The 19830-nt window shown below is 43.5% G+C and overlaps 2 protein-coding genes across 3 annotated transcripts in view; both read left to right on the plus strand.

Annotated features, from left to right (window-relative positions):
* The window catches only part of rhpn2 (rhophilin, Rho GTPase binding protein 2), a 33090-nt gene extending 30458 nt beyond the window's left edge, over positions 1-2632 (plus strand). For both annotated transcript variants that reach the window (XM_080538928.1, XM_080538929.1), the window contains one exon: positions 249-2632. In XM_080538928.1, the coding sequence (XP_080395054.1) occupies positions 249-512 (264 nt within the window). In that variant the 3' untranslated portion in view covers positions 513-2632. The remainder of the gene's footprint in view (positions 1-248) is intronic.
* Positions 2633-10566: 7934 nt separating this feature from the next.
* cep89 (centrosomal protein 89) overlaps positions 10567-19830 on the plus strand; it is a gene marked incomplete at both ends in the record, with an annotated part of 116900 nt that continues 107636 nt past the window's right edge. The window contains 5 exons of the mRNA XM_080539687.1: positions 10567-10623; positions 11402-11474; positions 12149-12183; positions 14201-14261; positions 14997-15110. Coding sequence (XP_080395813.1) covers positions 10567-10623; positions 11402-11474; positions 12149-12183; positions 14201-14261; positions 14997-15110 — 340 coding nt within the window. The remainder of the gene's footprint in view (positions 10624-11401; positions 11475-12148; positions 12184-14200; positions 14262-14996; positions 15111-19830) is intronic.

Genomic DNA, 19830 nt, shown 5'->3' on the forward strand with positions numbered 1-19830 from the left:
CCACTGGGACTTAAGCTATTTCCAGTGCTGACAAATTCTCAGCTTTCACTTTGGAGTAGTGTGTCTTTCTCAACTTGACGAACAAACCATACAGCTCAGCTTCTAATGAAAAATTGCCCTTTCACTTTGTCAAATGGAGCAGTTTCTACTGCATGTGTTGCATCTTCTATACTATGTCACGATAGGCTGATTCTGGTAGATTTAATATTTAGTCAATCCAGCTGACCTCTGACCTCTCTCCCCTTCAGCCCAGCAAGAGTGCCACCTACTGCGGCGGCCTCCCCAAGACCTACTCCATGATCTGCCTGGCCTTCGACGAGGATGACAAGAGCACCAAGTCCCGCAAGGTGACCAAGAAGATGTCCTTCCTGAGCTGGGGCATGAAGAACCGTCTGAAGAGCGCCAGCACCCTGAGCCTCCCCACCGCAGACTACTCTGGCTCTCTGCCCTGGAACAAGCCCTGCCCCACCTTCCCCAGCTCCAGCTCCTACAACGACAGTGCCCTCTACTAGGACACACACACACACAGGACTGTACACACATACACATACACACACACACACACACACAGGACTGTACACACACACACACACGCACGCTCTCTCTACTGGCTAAGAGCAAACTGTATGATGTGAATGTGAAGGAAAAGTAGCATGACAGGTCCAGGTGGATTTGAAGGAAAAACACAGGTTTGCACATAGCTTCCCCAACGTCATGTGTGTTAACCTGAGAGAGAGAGTGTAGGTCGGTCTGTTGTTGCTGAAGCACGCGTTGGGCGTTGCTTCGACAACTGTGTGGTGTTGAAATGGAGATGAGGAGCTGTAGATCTTGCACAGCAGGGCTGACAACCTGTTTTTTGTTTGTTACAGTGTAATTCGATACACTGCAGAAGTCCCTGCATATTCCTGATGTATACATTCCATGTTGTCTACTGTATGTTGTCAAATGCCATATATTATTAGCTACAGTCTGAGAAAGTGGAGCATTGGAAATGGAGCACAAGTTAAGTTTAAACTAACACATTTTTAACTGGAAAAGTCAATGTCCTGACATCCTACTGTTGCTATTCCAGCGTGTATGAGGGTAGGTGAAGGAAATCATGCTTTAACCATGGAGTCCGCATGTGTTGGGAGTGCTGGATGAACACGATGCGCTGTAAGCTGCTGAAATTTATATATATACTGTATATATATCTTTATTTTTTATTTGTGTCATTTCTTATTAGTACATGTACGATTACTGTTGATGAATGGAGGAATTGTGTGTTTTTTGTGGGGTGTTTTCTGGGCGCATGTACTGTACGGTCAGAGAGGGGACCAGTGCAGGAGATCAGTGCCGTACACCAAAAAACCCTTGTGCCATCAAAATCACATGCATCTCATTATGCTAGATTTCTCTACAGTACATGATATAGTCAGCTGTAAGGAAACTGGTCTTTGTGTCACACACAGAGTCGCCCCTTCCTTCGGTAGTGCTGAATCGCAGTTCAGTTTTGGTAGAGCAAGGACCGCTCACCCTTAGAGAGTTGACCGTGTACTAGGTCATGTGAATGTTAATGTGTAAGGTTGCAGTTAATGAAGGATGTATTGTGAGCAGAAGGGAAGACTGTGGCTATCTTGTCTGTTTTCCAGTGCCAGGGGAATTGTATCACCAAGTGTGGTTTAGATCAAAGTTCACAGTCAGTCTGTTAGAAGCTCCACCATTGTCTTTACGTCAACTGGATTTACATATTATATTGTGCTTGACACTTTGTTGTGTCGGGCTATTTCATTATCTACAAAGTAGATTATTATACATGTTTGATAATCAAATTATTTATGTAATAAAAACAAAAAAGAAACAAAAACAAATATGAATATGTATGTGTATGTGTATGTTATGTAACTTCTGAACTAGTTTGTGGATAAAATTGTGAAGTCTATGTTGGTTATATGCTGTTGCAAAAGAATGTCTGTTCAGCTTTCGCAGGCTCACACTTGTGTGACTGGGATCATATGTAATACATTGGTACAAAGGTTTATCTGAAGATGTTGTGTCTTCTTTGAGGAAATACCATTCATGGCGCTCTATCTAAGTACTTCTTCAAAGCAGCATATTGTATATAACATTTGGTACTTGGGCTTAGCTGAACTATAAGACACCTGCAGTACCTCAGTTATACATCTTTTGTATTGTCTTTTGCTCATCATTGCTGAAGTAAAATGAATGCATAGAAGAAGAAAAAAGCAAAATATCCTCTCCCTTGCCTGTACAGTTTTTAATATAACTCTTTTTTGCATTAATATGAAGGAAGACGATTGAAAGGGCACATTTAACTTCATGCGAGTATAAAATTATATGATAGAGTAGTCGCATTAAGTATTGACCCTGTTCTCTTCTGGGAGGCCTTTACCTAAACGGCCCTCATTATTGCCTGTCTTACAGTGTCTGTGTGTTGTTGCACATGTTGGTCCTAATTTTGGTTGCTTTATTTGTACATTCAATGTCCCCTGGCTTGTATAGACATTTTGTTTTTTGCTCATGGTTTCTATGGCAAATGGGCCATTGCTTCACGTTGTCCTTTACTGCACAATACTTGGTGGTGACAACATCTTTGCTATTGATTGTCTTATTTGTCGTTTTCGCAGTTGTTTCTGTCAACTTGAATAAAATAAATAAAATATGGGGATGAACTGATTAAATGTGAAGTGTTTCTCTTGTCTTCCATAGGAGAAAGTGCTTTGAACTTGTTAAAGGTACTTTATAGATGCAAATTGTTACACACAGTGTATATTTCTCCTAACACATGCATTTCGATACATGAACTACAATGTCTTCACTGGTGGTCCTCTGTGGCTCAGTTGGTAGAGCATGGCTCTAACAATGCTTAGGTTGCGGGTTTGATTCCTGCTGGGACCATATATGCTGAAAAATGTATGCACTCACTGCAATGTAAGTCGCTTTGGTTAAAAGCGTCAGCTAAATGGCATATACTGTATGTACAGTATATATTATTCAGCCTCTTTGAGAGTGCATTATCTCATCTGTCATACAAAACAGATAATTGACCCTCAGCAGGACATGCATGTGTGCAGTTCTTACCTCATCTGTCACTTGATCCCAATGATCTTAGAAACACTTTCTCTTTAGTTTAGGTAACAATGTTTTCTTTTCAGCTGACCCCCCTGTGACATTCCAACCCTCATGGTAGCCCCATCAGCTGTGTTTTGGTCTTTGAAATATTTGAAACCTGAGGACAAACCCTTCTGTCTGTGCTGGCCTGGGAACAACATGTGACAGAGATGAAGCCATTGTGACCTCCCCTCTGGAGACTGTTCTGGAGACTGTTCTCCCTTTACCTCCTGCATAGAGTCTATCTGACGTTAATCTTCTCCTAGGATTAACAACTGCAGGGGGGGCTGCCTGCCTCTCATCCTGGCTGAGAGATAGCTGACATTCAGTTTGTTTGGTCCTCATGGGGTTTGATCTGCTGAAAGACAGCAGATGCCGCACCAAAACTGAAATGACGTGTGCTTATTAACAAAACTACTTTTGTAGTAGTACTTTCAATAGTGGGGAAAAGAGGTGAAGATATATGCCATTTAGCTGACGCTTTTATCCAAAGCGACTTACACTGCAGTGAGTGCATACATTTGTCAGTATATATGGTCCCAGGGAGAATCAAACCCACAACTTAAGCGTTGTTAGCACCATCCTCTACCAAACTGAGCCACATCAAACTGTTATTATACAATATTACACTGTAGGCTACTGTGTATACTGTACTTCTCTGGACATTTTCCCTTCAGCTCACAGACTGAATCAAAGTTTAAGCTCTAAAACATTCCCATCCCTTCTTCTCTCAGTGCACTCACGCTGTAGAATACAATAAGCATGAGAACTCCAGCCAGAGCACAGACTGTGGAGGCCTAATGGATTCTAAATTGCTCACAGATTTCACTTTCTCATGTTGTGGGCTCCATGGTTTGGAGGGGTTATTAAAGAGAAGACTTTCTCCTGCCAGCATTGATGTCAGAGTGGTTAGTGTGTGCGTGTGCGTGGGTGCGTGGGTGTGTGTGTGTGTGTGTGTGTGTGTGTGTGTGTGTGTGTGTGTGTGTGTGCGTGTGTGTGTGTGGAATCAGCCTACATTACAAAATCACAGGAAATTAGCATCAAATGAAAGTTCATTTAGTTTCCCCTGTGTTCTGTTTTCGTATGCAGTGTGTGTTTGCGTGCGTGCGTGCGTGTGTGCGTGTGTGTGTGTGTGTGAGAGAGAGAGAGAGAGAGAGAGAGAGAGAGAGAGAGAGAGAGAGAGAGAGAGAGAGAGAGAGAGAGAGAGAGAGAGAGAGAGAGAGAGAGAGAGAGAGAGAGAGAGAGAGAGAGAGAGAGAGAGAGAGAGAGAGAGAGAGAGACACAGAGAGAGAGAAAGAGAGAGTGAGAGAGCCAACCAATGTAAGGCCTTATAGGGCATGTGTACTGTAAGCTCTGTTTCTGCTAGGTGAATGTTTAAGTTAGGGTTTACCCACCTACTAAATCCATGGTGTTCAGAGTTTACCCACTTGTTTGCTTTTACCACCTGGTAATCGTCAAACACATTTGACAGTACTATAGTGCCATCTGCTGGCCAATGAGCAGTGGGTGTGAGAAATAGATTGCCAACATATGGCGTTGCTAAGAGGATTAAAGCTGGGCAGTGAGTGGCTATTCACTCTACCGTAAGCCAATAAAAGATGCCGTTGTATCGAGGTGGCCTTGAATGCGAAGCGTCTAGATACGACGGGTGGCTACTGGAAATTGAGCCTCTGAGCTACCGTACAGTCGCTTGTTGAATATTATGAAAAAACAGATTCAAACATTACATTGTGTCGGCGAACACATTACTCTTAATAAGGGCCTTTATTGTGCATAAACTCTACGAGAAACTAAACGACGAGAACGTCTTGTTTCAAGCGAGGTGAAGAAACGACTTCATCAAGAAGAATGTCCAAATTTAGCTTCAGGAGAAGTGAAAAGAAAGAATTTGTAAGTCCAGTGTGTACAAGTTACAGTAGCTACTTCTGTCACTAGCGACACATGCAAGCTGTATCACAGCTGTCTCACACAACTATCCACTTGCATTTGAGTTGTTTAGGGTTGGACAGGTTTAGGTTGTTTGATAGCAAACGTTCGTTATGTTAGCATTGTCTTTTTTATACGCGTTTTATCAGTGATTTAATATTGGCATACATACATATAAGTATTTTAAAAAAGGTTTATTAATGCTCTCTCTTATCAAGCGCTGTTACCAAATAAAGGTTGAAAGCTGGGTGGAATTTGATCACAGCCTCTGCTTACACCCCTGCTGGTGTGTTTTTTCTTCTACTGTGCAGTTAATTGACTAATATGCTAATGATTGTCACTAATGGCCAACGATTCACCTTACCTGTTGTCCCAGGTCTGAATCAGTTTATTATTAGATTAGAGGAGAATAATGAAAACCACCAGTGCTAATAGGCCTGGCCTTGAGTTGCAATAGTGCTATGACCAGGACATTCTATCACAGAGACCGCCAATGGCCCCGGGCCTGAGCTAGATTACTCTTCCTGCTACGACTGGTGGATTGATGATTCACTTACTTAGTCAAATGTATGAATTGTAAGTCGCTTTGGAATACGGCGTCTGCTAAATGCCAAAAATGTGAATGTAAACATTTTCCTGACCTGGTCATGTGGTAAGAAAAAACTCTGGGCCCTGTGCATAACCAGCATAAACACTGTGGAGAATGGTTTTCTAGTTAGTCCCTCAGTATCGCATCCTTTTGAGGTGAGTCTATGTTGTTTATAGTCAACCAATTTGTCAGAATTGAGTCAAACCTCGGCTGGGTTCCAAAATGCGTGCACTCTATCTAGAGCATATCCGTACTTGATGCGCTCAAGATGGAGCGCAAGAAGTACATTTTGGAACACAGCCCCATACTTACTCACTCTCATTAAACTCTATAACATCCATGTAACACGGACACTTCTTCTCAAACATCATAGACTCAACTTCATTATATTAACCTCTCCCTAACAAGATTTTCCATGGTCTATTTAGAAGCACATAGCCCATGGCTTGATCCCTGCAGCCACCATTGCCCCCAAGCCTGCAGTCCCCCGTACCCCTCCCCCCCGCAGCCCATACCCCTCTCCAGAGAGACCCAGGTATTATGTGTAATACTACCACACTGTAATTGTCAACTCTGAGACCTTCCTTCCTTACTTCCCTTTCTCCCCTTCTCTCCTTTTTTGTCTGTCAGTCTTTTCCCACCATGTTTCCATAACCTCAGATTAGCCTACATTCCGTCCACCTAAGTGTCAGACTAAGACTAGATTAAGTCTGACACATCCAACCTAAAAAGAGTCATGGAACATTTCAGTAACTTAATGCGTGTTTGCTGTTGGCCGTAGTATTTGACAGTATTAGCCTATACTCTGCAGTATGATGGTTGTGATATGTTTGTAGTTGCCATCTCCCCCTCCCTCTCAACATGTCCCTGTCCATGCCTGGTTACAGGTCTGCATTGGCAGCGGCAATCTTGTCATCCTCGTTGACTGGACGGACAATAGCCGTCCCTCCTGTGCGTCACAGATCTTTCTCTGAAAGTGACTGTTCTCGTTCAGACGCCCACACTACATTTGAGCCTTACTCCAGCACCTGCCTCTACACCAGGTAACCTGCTTCACTGTAAATCAGGGTAACACTTTACATTACAATGAGTATGGTGTAAACAAGTGTTCTTACTGTACTTACAGCTAAAACTTTAATCCTAATTCTGACCCTAACCCCCAAATTCAGAGTAAGTACAGTGTAAGTAATAACAATACTTGTTGCACTTTACTTAACAATAGTTAATTAATAATGCATTAATACTGCCACTTATGTGTCCTTCCTTCCTCCAGTGGTAGATCTTTTTTGTGTGTTTCTTTTTTTTATTATTATATTTTTTGTTTACTTTTTTCAGAGCGAGGGATAGGAGTGGTGGACATCACAAAGTTTGCAATATACAATGTGTTACAGTAGTTGATCTGAGATCTATTGCTTATGTCTTCCTCAGAGACAAACGGCCCGAGTCTTCGGCTGGCAGGCCACGTTTGCCCTCGCCTGGGCACTCTAATGAGGAGTATGATGATGATGATGATGATGGTGATGATGATGATGGTGACGAGGAGGAGGAAGAGGACCTAGAGAGAGAAGTGCTGTCAGAAGATGGTCATGTGTACCAGTCTTTGGAAAGGCAGGGGAGAAGTCAAACCAGAGAAGACCTTTATGCTCTGCCAATGCAACGGGTATGTAAGCTTAATGTTTCTGACAGAATCTTGAAGTGAAGTAGATGAGATGAGACTGTCAAATGGTGTTTCCCCTCTTGTTCTGTATGACCAAGGAGTTAAACTCAGTATGAATCAACAGAAACCTTTCATAAGTTCATAGTCAGTCAGTTCTCAGACTAGTTTGAGTTCACGGCATCAGCAACATGGAGCCATCAGGTGGAGCTCTTCAGTCAGACATTACTGGTAGACAGTCTGCTCTGTGACCATGGCACTTGTCCTTCTAAGTCATTTGAAAGCCAATTCTAAGTAAAAGAGCTTGGTTTCACTCTCTTACATTTTTTTCTGTATTGAAAGCCAATTCTAATTAAAATAGCTTTTTCTTGGATTCACGAGAGAATACTTTTTTTCTGGCAAAGGTATCAAATACTGTGATGGATATAAGATGTAGCCTTTTGATATCCGACCTAAATGTGTACTGTTGTAGACTACAGTCATTCACCTGGGCACATGCATCAGGATACACAGCTCTTTGCTTTAAGGTGCAACATCATCTGCAAACAGTTTGATTTATTCCCCCAAAAAACTGCAGTCAGAAAACCAACAGAGGGGTGCCTGGGTGGCATAGCCCACTAAGGTGCATGCCACGTATTGACAGGGTCACCCAGCCAAGTATTGAGTTTTTGTTTGTGATATGGTTTTGTGTCTGTGATTTATTTGTATTAGCCTAGGTGTTTATCTTGTTTATGCAGGGTAATATTAAGGACTGCCCGAATAACAAGTGGTTTTGTCTCATATAGAGATGGTATGGTGTTTTTTTGTTGTTGTTGTTGTTTTTTATGGTGCTTGGGACTTATTGTTAGTGTGGAGTAATGTGAATACTATAGCTATGATTGTAGTTGTATAAATATTTTTATAATAAAAGAGAAAAAGAAAAGAAAAAAGGTGCATGCCATGTAATCACAGGGTCCCTAGTTCGATTCCGGCCATCGACATATCCTGTATACTATCTCTGTCCCAATAAAGCAAAAATGGCTTAGGAAAACCTGCAGTGAGAGAACCAACTGAACCTGTATTCCTGCAGGGCTGCACACAGCAGAACAGCTGCTGCTCAAAACGAAGTGAGACACTACCACAGCCTGGTGCATCAAAATGGATCCTCCCCCTGCTAGGTCACGACATTGAAATGAGTGAGAAATAATGAGATCACCTCACTTTCATTGCCGCTCAGCAACAATTAGCCTGTCACATCTGTGTGCCGTATGTCGAACGCCATCTGCTCTTCTTTCAAATCACCTCACTATCACATGTTGCATACCCAGCAGCAGTATACAGTTAGGTCCATATATATTTGGACACAGACAGAATTTTTGTTATTTTAGCTGTTTACCAAAACATCTTCAAGATACAGTTATATAATGAATATGGGCTTAAAGTGCAGACTCTCAGCGTTAGGCTGCAAAAACAACCACAAAATCCATCAGAGAGATAGCTGGAACATTAGGAGTGGCCAAATTAACTGTTTGGTACATTCTGAGAAAAAAGAACGCACTGGTGAGCTCGGCACCACAAAAAGGTCGGGACGTCCATGGAAGACAAGAGTGGTGGGTGATCACAGGATCCTTTACATGGTAAAGAAAAACCCCTTCACAACATCCAGCCAAGTGAAGAACAGTCTCTAGGCATATCATTATCCAAGTGTACCATAAAGGGAAGAATTCACATGAACAAATACAGAGGGTTCAACACAAGGTGCAAGCCATTCATAAGCCTCAAGAATAGAAAGGCCAGATCAGACTTTGCCAAAAAACATCTAAAAAAAGCCAGCCCTGTTCTGGAAGAGCATTCTTTAGACAGATGAAACTAAGATCAACCTGTACCAGAATGATGGGAAGAAAAACGCATGGAGAAGGCTTGGAACGGCTCATGATCCGACGCATACCACATCATCTGTAAAAAACAGTGGAGGCAGTGTGATGACATGGGCATGCATGGCTTCCAATGGCACTGGGTCACTAGTGTTTATTGATGATGTGACAGAAGACAGAAGACAGATACATTCTGAAGTTTTTATAAATAAATAAAAACAAATTCAGCAAAGTTGATTGGATGGCGCTTCACAATATAGATGGACAAGGCAAAGAAGTGGAATATTCTGCAATGGCCAGAGTCAATCACCTGATCTCAACCCGATCAAGCATGCATTTCACTTGCTGAAGACAAAACTAAAGGCAGAAAGATCCACGAACAAACAACTGAAGACAGCTGCAGTAAAGGCCTGGCAAAGCATCAAAGCAAAGGAGGAAACCCAGCATTGGTGATGTCCATGAGTTCCAGAGTTCAGGCAGTCATTGCCTGCAAAGGATTCTCGACAAAGTATTAAAAATGAAAATTGTATTTATGATTATGTTAATCTGTCCAATTACTTTTGAGCTCCTGAAAATAGGGGACTGGGTATAAAAATGGTTGCAATTCCTAAAAGTTTCATACACTATTTTTGTATGAAAAATATTGCCTACAACCCCTTGAATTAAAGCTGAAAGTCGGCACTTCAATTACATATCCATTGTTTCATTTCAAATCTGTTGTGGTGGCATACAGAGCCAAAATTATGGTAATTGTGTTACTGCTCAAATATTTCCGGACCTAACTGTACATGTATTTCTAAGCAGAGTTAAGTGGTAGGCTAAACCCCCCAAACGAGAGCTGTTATGACTCTATTGTCAATATGCAGTTGTCAAGGACAACATGGAGCAGTAGTGAGGACAGTGCATCATTGTTTGGTGGTGTTGTCTGTCAGCCATCTTACCTGAGGCCAGATCAGACAAGCTACCTCTATTGCTTATAACTCTTTGGTTGTCACTCTAGTCATCTCCTATGGTCTCTGATACAAGTTACCTCTAGGGTTTATACCTCTGGTTGTCATTCTAGTGATCTCCTATGGTCTCTGAGACAAGCTACCTCTACGGTTTATATCTCTGTGGTTGTCAGTCTAGTGATCTCCTATGGTCTCTGATGGTTTGTTTTGCTCTGCATCTCCTCAGCAGAGACAGGTTCACGGTACCATGCGTCCAATAAAATAGTGAATGCTGCTCTGCAGGACACCAGATCATGGATCATCATACTTTGAACAGTAAAGTTATGCAATGCGCCTTGTTATGGAACAGGCTCGTTAGGTTTCTGTCTGGCTGTTTCCTTTGTGGGACTGGCTCTGGTTTAGCTCTGAGTGGGTTGGTTGCCCACTGACACATCAGAACAACCTTTTAAGATGCCGTATGGCGTTTACCATTATTACAAGTTAATGGCGCAAGGAATCGTGAACAGCATGCTGCGCCATTGTGCACAACATGGCTCTCGTGTAATTTGAACATATATTAGAAGTCTGTGGACATGCTACAAATCGCTGCAGGGGCAATGCAGACTGGTGGAAGAGATGGATGACATAGAACAGTGGACTTGACATCTATGGAAACTCTTTAGTGGTCCTCTGTGGCTCAGTTGGAAGAGCATGGCGCTAACAGTGCTTGGATTGTGGGTTTCATTTCCCTCTGGGACCATATATAATGAAAAATGTATGCACTTACTGCAATTTTAGTTGCTTTTGATGAAAGCGTCAGATATGGCATATATTCGCTAGATTAGGGTCTAAGGATCTGTTGGATCTAGCTAGCTATGGTAATAAGAGCACATTTTACGTTATGTTTCGGACTAGTGGCATGTTAAAACGTAAAGAGCTGTGAGGACCTTAGCTAGCCTGTCACAGGGTAGGATGGCCACTTAAGTGTGTGATGGTCCTCATGATTAAAACAGAACGCACACTGCCATTGATGCTCTTAGGGGCGACCCAAGGCAACTTCTGAATTAAAGATCCTCTTTAAAAAGACATGAACCTGCAAGAGAGAGGACATGCCAGGGGCCGTGTTAACTCAGTGTACGGGTGACTGCGTGCGTGTGTGCGTGCATGTGTGCGTGCGTGTGTGCGAGGCAAAGTCCAAGACAAAAAGTAATCTAGACCTAACAAAGTTCCATAGATCCTCAGTCATGTTCGGCCTTTCAAAGGTAGTTGGTGCCAAAACATTGGTCTTTCACTATTGTTCATCATCAGACTCAAAGCCATCCTTCTCTCTGTTCTCCAGGGTGCTGTTCAGTCAGAGGGCGCAGAGGAGACGGATGACTCTCTCTTCGACATAGTGTCCCCTCTGCCTCCAGGTTGGTTTCCAATCCCAGACTAACTGTAAACTAACTACCCCCCCCCCCCCACCCCAGGGAGTTTATACTTCCAACCTCCCCCTGCTCAGTGACATTGCACTCCACTGACATTGCACGCATTCTGCACTGTCTACACTCACTCCCTTTACTGCTGCTCCCAAAATTATTGTCTTTATTGTTTTGTTGTTGATGTCGTAGAGCTGCTCTGCCTCATGCCTTTTGTTGCATTGTATAATTGTATTTAAGGTTGCAAAATTCCTATTTGTTTGGGAAACTTTCTGATAATTTCTGATATAGTTTATAATGATGATTTAGTTTCCATTGGAAATTATTGGAACATTTCCCAAACTTACAGGAATTTTGCAACCTTAATTGTATTCAATGTAATGACAAGAAGCTTTAGACTTCAGTTTTCCGTTTGTTCTGGACACTGCAATGATAAGTGTCTATATCCTTACACAGTGCATAAATGAGCAGCAACTTTGCATATTGTAATTTCAGCCATACCTTTTTCTGCAACTTTTTCATACAGTACAGACTGACAATAATGCTGTAAGGCATGCTATGGTCTGTAGTTGGAATAAGTCCTTGAGTTCACTTTGAAAGTCTAAAAAACAGTATTGAAAAAAACATGTCCCCTAATGACCATAATTAATAAAACGTATGTGTTGCAGAGGAAATTGAGGTCCAAGAGGTGGCAGTTAAGAAGGTAAGTTCTTTTCTTTTTTTTCTTTCCCATGTATAATTTTCTCCTTAAGTGTGTCATTATTTTTGGTTAATTAGGTTAATTTTGAACCCACTGCTAAACGCCTCTTCGTCTCAGACTTCCTCTGCAGTAGGTTTCAGTCACTCCATTTGCCTGCAGGTTGACTGACCTTGTCTGGGCTTGTTTTCAACACCCCATGAGACACTGAAGGACAGTGGCTTGAGAAAGACGGAGTGAGGCAGCATGTTTTCGGGGTCACTCGTGCCTGTGTGTGGGCTCATTGCCTTGCAGCTACTACCCATCACACGTACACACGCACACACACACACACACACACACACCCCTGTTCCACCTCCTGCTGTGGAAACGGGGCAGGAGGCTTTTAATAGCCTTGTCATGTTTGCTAACTGATTGAAGCAGGCCTCAGGGTGAGGGTACAGCCTGTGCCTGTGCCTTCCAATCAGCCAATCAGCCCACTCTGTCGCCCTCTGCCCTGCCCATGGGCTCCAAACGGTCACCAGGGAGACTGGGAGAGCTGAAGAGGTTCTCTCTCTGTCTCTCAGTCTCTGTCTCTCTCTCTGTCTCTCTCCCTCTCTCTCTGTGTCTCTGCCTCTCTCTCTCTGTGTTTCTCTCTGTGTGTCTCTCTCTCTCTCACACACACACACACACACACACACACACACACACACACACACACACACACACACACGCGCGCGCGCGTCTCTGGGGTTCCAGTTGTGGCTTCTTCTCATCCCCAGATGGGGGGTGTTGTGTGTTGTCGTGGAGAGCAGGACTGTCGTCTGTCTGGTCTCCCTGGCGTGCTGCAGCTGTCACAGGCCCTTCTCCGCCGGGTCCAGATGGGTGCCTCGCGGACATTAGGAAAACAGCCCAGGCACGTTGGGGTTCTGCTGTCTCTCGATGACGTTACCCCAAAACACGCATGATTTCAGTCACAACTGGGTTTCTACATCACACAGTTAGCCGTTGCGTGAATGATTATACTACCACTGCTCCTACTGCAGCACTGAATGTGTCTGTAAAGTGTGATTTTTCTTTTCTTTCTCTGCTTGACTTCATCAATACTTTCAGATTCGTATTTAGAACACTTTAATGTCCTCAGTGAGGCGGCGTTACAAGAGTGGCGTGATGAGTCCACACACTGATGGCCATGGTGTTCCGCCACTGCAGCTTCATGCAACATGGCTGCTGCTGGACACTGGTCCAGGCTTGGTTTCCATGGCCTGATGAGAACATCACCCTGCAGCTCCTTCACCTGTTCTTCCTTTTGTATGCATTATTTGCGGTATCTCCTTCACAGGTGAAGGTAGCCAGTTTACAGCGTAGGAGACACCATGCTCTGAGGCGGACCTGTGAGGGTTGGGTGATCTCTCTGGCGTCTCACTCAGAGGATGCCGGTGGAGGCAGACGTTTTGTAATGCATTGTGATGCATGGAACGGAATGAGGAACGCAATCCATGTATTACAATGAGCCCGTCCTCTGATTTCTACCTCCACCAGCCTCCCCCTGGTCTCACTGTACTGTTGGTTCACAGTCTCTCTCTCTATTTCACTCCGTCATCTTGTTGTCAATATCAGCAGATCTTTCACAAGGATGTTTTAATGACATTTCATCTCAGCCACTTATGTAGATAGATACATAGTCACAGGCTGTTAAATCGTAGGCTATTAGTAGTGGCCTAGTGGATAGTGAGTTGGACTGGTGATCAGAAGGTCATGAGTTCAAATCCCACCTGGGAAAACCACCATTAGGCCCTTGAGTAAGGCATTTAGTAGGGCTACTAAATAACTCCAGGGAGACTGTCCCTGTAATCTCTAATTGTGAGTGGCTTTGGATAAAAACGTCTGCTAAAATGTAAATAAATAAAGAATAGTCGGCAGATGCCTGAAGGAGGTCTGAATCAACCCAAACTGCAGTTTTTTGTGTGGAGCTTTAAAAACAAACTTCACAACCAATGACTTTTTCATTAGCTCATTCCATTTCTTTCTCTCTCTCTCTCAGACACCATCGCCAAATCTGGAGCGGCGGCCGTCCTCATCTCGTAGAACCATGCCTTCCCCGGGTAACAACTTATTATCATTCCAGCCAGAGCCACTGGAATTATCATTGCAGCCATTTGTGCCCGCTACAATATTTAACACTCATAGGCCTCAGTCCTTACAGGCCTCCAGTGAGAGGGTTCAGTGTTCAGTGTTTAGTGTGAGAAATGTGTTCTTCTGTGCCGCAGAGCCGCACAACTGTTATCATGGAGTAACACTTCCCAGCTATTTCAGTGGGCTCCATGCCCTTAATTGACATTAGGGTTGCTGTTGTTCTGAGGGAAATTAGAGAGGGAGGCGCTGAAAGGAATGTTAATGACTCGAACTGAGACGGAGGGAATTGCCAACATGGCTCACGAGATACCCTTTTTAGTTTCGTAAATTAGGTCTCAAATTTACTTGAATTATTATTGTTATTTAATTTTTAAAACGGGGGATATTGTGAATTCTCAGAGTTGGCTCACTTATGCAGCAGGCAGTCGTATCCCTACTGGACCAAATGTGCAGTTAGATGTGGAGAGTGGGAAGAATTAAGAGTTATTTATTTTGAATTTGTATCTACTTTATTTAGCCTATCATTCAGTTGTCACTTTATTTTGTAGTCTGGTTTGTAGTCTGAGCTGCTGTAATGCCAGAATTCCTCCTCAGCGATCAATAAAGTCTGTCTGTCTGTCTATCCCTCTCTCTCTCTCTTCATCTATCTATCTATCTATCTAACCAATCAAAATGTCCTGTGTACCCTCTACTCTGCCTATCAGACCTGACAGAAGGCAGGAGGAGTGGCCAGTCTCCCAGCGCTGACCACAGTTCCTCTAAAAAGAGGCATTCCACCCAGAAGAAGAGTTCAGGCAGTAGGAGAGATGAAACGACAGGTTAGTGGATCTTCTGTGGCTCAGTTGGTTGAGCATGGCATTAACAATGCTTAGGTTGGGGGATCGATTCCCACTGGGACCATATATACTAAAGAATGTATGCACTCACTGCAATATAAGTCGCTTTAGATAAAAGCGTCAGCTTATGGCATATGTTTATTGTATTATATATGGTGGATATGACTGCGTGGTTCTCCATCGTGTGTGAGTTGTGTGTTGTGCTTCTGTCTCTCCCCTTCTCATGCTGTCTGTAGTCTGTGACATCTAAATACACTTAGCCCCCTACTCCGCACGCGTAACTCAAAGTCATCGGGCACATTTCCAATCGACATGAATTCCACATTTACGCAGATGTTTATTTACGAAGATGATTTTAAAAATGTAAATTTGCCTAGTGCCTTATTGTCTACAAATTGTCTGGATACTACTAATTGTATCCTGTCTTATTTGTCACTTATGTCCTGTACTATTGTCACTTGTTTTTTTATCTTGAATTATGCCTATTGTCTTGTGCTGCAATGTCAGGAACACAAGCATAAGACTTTTAATAATAATAATAATAATAATAATAATACATTTTATTTGTATGGTGCCTTTCAAAACACCCAAGGACACCTCACAGGGCAAGAGACTTATGGGGCTTTTCCATCAGCAGCCCAGGTCGGCCCAGGTCGGTTCGCGTCAGGTCGGTTCAGCCCGCTTTAGATCAGTTCTGGTTTTCCGTTATACACAAACCGACCCGGACTAGTAGGAGGAGTAGACGATAGTAGGCGGAGTTACGCGTCACACGCAGCCTGGCAAAAAGCTTCCGGGTGTACACAGCAACAACAGCCGTGATTTTTTGGGAGAGAAAGAGAAAGAGAGAGAGGAAGCTATGTACACATAATAAAGTCATGTTTTTTGAACCCTTAAAACCACTGCCTTCACTTGTCTGCTTTATGAACTGTAGTATCATCATCGGGAAACGCCGACAAGACGCGAATCCGGTAGGCATTTGACTCATGAGTGAACGGCGAAAATGGCTGGACAGCACAGCAGCAGAAGCGGGTGAACTCCCGGTTCATCGAGTTTACGGTTAAAAGCATAACTTCTCGGGGTGTCAGCGCGGTGGTTAAGGGCTCAAAATGACCGTAGACCGATGGTGAAGTTAGCAAAGGAGTATTGTGTTTGTACCACCTCCACAGCCGGTGTTATTCACGGACAAAGACGGTGCATAATAGCGATTTTTGTGTTGTGCTTGTTGTAAATAAAAGTTCTATGATTCATTGAAATGACATTAAACTAAGATAATACGATGGTCAGCATAATTTTTCGAATCTTTATTAATAAGCTATTACAGAAACTCTAGTGACATTTTCCTAGAGCGAATGTGGTATTTCAAGATGGCGGTTAGTGAAGAAATCTATGGACATGGGATGACGATTTCCATTGACCAATCAACGGTGTGCAGCGTCACACGTCACACGCAGCCTGGCAAAAAGATCCGGATGTAAACATTTAGACCCTGCTCTCGATGTGGAGCTAAAGAAGCGACCCGAACCGACCTGGGACGACAATGGAAAAGGGGAAAAGAAGCAGGCCGAAGCGGGCTGGCCTGCTTTGGCCTGCTTTGGCGCTGTAATGGAAAAGCGCCAATAGTAAAATACAGTCAGGTTAAAAACAGTGGAGGTGACAAGGTGTCAAACACAGTTAAACTAAACAGAAAGAAATGAAACAGCAGAAAACAAAACAAAAGAACAACAGGAGGTGAAGTAAAAGGACACAGGATACAGATTAAAGTGAGTACGCCAGTTTGAACAGGTGGGTTTTGAGTTGACTTTTGAATGAGTTTACTCTGTTACACTAAATGTAACGTAATGTGACGTAACAATAAACTTGAAACTTGAGATGTCAGGAGTTAGGATTCCACCCTTAGTGCTAATACTCCCAAATACAGGGGTAGTGTGTTTGATACTATTCCACTCCATTGCATTACAATGAGCTTGTCCTCCGATTTCTACCTCCACCAGCCTCCCATTCACCATTACTGCTGAGAGATGCAGAGCAAACAAGCTATCCTATGTAATACAATGGGCCCTATTATGCACTTCTTAACTTGCCGTCTTAAGTCTTAATTAAGACGCACCGCCAGGTTAAGACCTACCGCCACCCTTATTATGCGCTTCAGGACTGTCGTCCACGTGGCTCCTCGGCAAGACGTCAATTACGGTCACAGTATAAATGCTTTATTTCAGAAGGGAGAGGCAGAGAAGCGCGCTGACCTCCTTCTTAGGACTTCTATAATAGCATAGCGCTAATGACTCAACGCAGCCGGTTCTTAAAGGGAATGGCACCTGGCACGCTGATTGGGTTGATTGAGAAGACGCCCAAAACACACCCATGACTAATTTATTTGCTTAGCGCCGGGTTTTAGGCGCCCACTACCGCACGCATAATAGCAAAGTGGCCTTGACCACGTCTTAAGTTTAGATCTACCGCCTCGTCTTATTGCTTAAGACTTATGAAGTGCATAATAGGGCCCAATATCTCTTATCTCCTTTTCTTAATCATATGAACTTGAAAGAACCATATTTCCCACTATTGTTTCCACCAAATTGCTTCCACCCATTAAACCGTTTCAGACTAGTGACTTGATGACCATTATAGACAGTAGACAAGTAGAGGGATATATTTATGATTAGGTCAACACAACCCATCTCATCCTCTCCATCTCATTGAAGACGCGACTGAGCCAGCAACATCTAGGCCAGGCTAGGCAACAAGGAGAGTCTGTTTAGGATTATTTGTGAGGTTGCGTGTGCTTCGGGTTGGCAGCTTCCTCACTAGCAAATACGGGAGAAAAGATGGCGTGCCATTGCACGGGGCGGGGGGCTTTGCAGGAATTGGCGCATTTACGCTGTACGAACGATGAGGGGGCCTGTGATTGGATGAATATACGGGACAAGGGAGGTCCCGTATATACATCCAGCCCAAAATGCGGGACATCCCAGCTAATACAGTGGGGACAGTTGGCAACCCTATGTGTGGTAGGACCCAGGGGCAGAGAGGAGACCGACAGAGGGAATGCAGTGAAAGGCCAAAGCCACTTTACTGAAGTCATACAGTCCGTGATACAAAGGAACATACTACAGAAATAACCACGACCAGGAATACTCAAGCTTGAGGAAACAAATGGTACAAACAAGGAAAGGCCGGAGAGGCTAGAGCATAACATAGGAGATGTCAAGACCAGGAACTAACAGAAAAACACGTCTTAAAGGGAAGGTAGATAGATAGATACTGTATATAGGTACTTTATTGATCCTCGAGGGGGAAATTCAGGCGTTACTGCAGCTCAGAACACAACATCAACAGAATAAAGTGACAACTGAATAGTGGACTAAAATAAAACATAAAATACAAAAAAAAGATAGACCTAACAGACATCTGAATACATCTGATACAATAGCATTTAACATCCACCTGACAGCCTGACACTGACCACCCCGTTCGAGCCAGCTGGAGGATGAGGCTGTGTACATGCATCTGCTGATGCCTCTGGACATATCTTTTAATATTGCCTTTAAGACCCGTGTTTCGGGTCTTTCAACATCATACAGCATCATACATACCTCCAGGAGACCCCAGCTTGTGTCCAGTTGGCTAGCTACCTATGACTCCATGGCTCTCCTCTTTTGAGCCACAGCCATCTGGAGGGCATCTCTGCCGCATCGGTGGTACTGTGGATGGCTCTTCTCTTCCGACCTTAATTAGTCATTAGCAGCACCAGGGAGTCCATAGTCTCTGGGGGGGCGGGCGATCTCTGCCGACCTGTGGCGGTCAGACGGAGCCATGACATTATCCGGACGCAGCCCCCCCTCTTCCTCTCTTCATTAAGATGTGACTGAGCCAGCAACATGTAGGCGAGGCTGGGCAACAAGGACAGAAGTCTATTTAGGATTATTCTGACATAGCCCGTCCCCCATTTTCTCTCTCTCTCTCTCTCTCTCTCTCTCTCTCTCTCTCTCTCTCTCTCTCTCTCTCCCCCCCCCTCTCATTAAAGGCCTGACTGAGCCATCCGTGTGTAGGCTAGGCTCCCTCCGTCCTTCCCTTGAAACTTATGTTCTATAATCAATGTTAATTGTCTGAATCCCTGGCATTTCACATAACATTTTGATACCGGGGAGTAATATAATTAATGCCTATCCTAGGCTGTCAGGGCTGCAGGTGTAGCAAGATGTACCAGTCCCAATTACTGGGTTCTGCAGGACTGGGCAGCGTAATTACTGTGGCTTGGTTTAATCAATGCTGCAGGGATGCTGTAGCTGACTGTCACCTTCGTTAGAATACTGATTTTCTATGCTCATCCATCCATATAACTTATTCAGTTCAAGCCGTCTGTATTCAGTCGCAGAAGTCCATCTAGCGTAAGCCGTCCCCACTTCTAGCGACGCTTATCAAGGATTCTCCATGTCAGATTAGTTTTTTTTTTATTGTTTTTTTTTATCTAGATCTAGATCTATCTACCTGTGAAAATGCAATTCTCATTCTCAGACTCCAGTCTGTTTATAAGGTGTGCGCTTTTATTTTCGCAGTGTGATTTCCCAACTTATTAATCAAACTGCTCAGCCAGCAATGTACGCTGACACTGCCACCCCCTCTTTTTAGAAATGATGATGACGCATGTTTTCTGAGGCTACAGCTTAGTCACAATCTTATGAATAAATAACATACAAAATAG

This window comes from Nansenia antarctica, assembly GCF_963989245.1.
Source record: "Nansenia antarctica genome assembly, chromosome: 9".
Classification (NCBI taxonomy): domain Eukaryota; kingdom Metazoa; phylum Chordata; class Actinopteri; order Argentiniformes; family Microstomatidae; genus Nansenia; species Nansenia antarctica.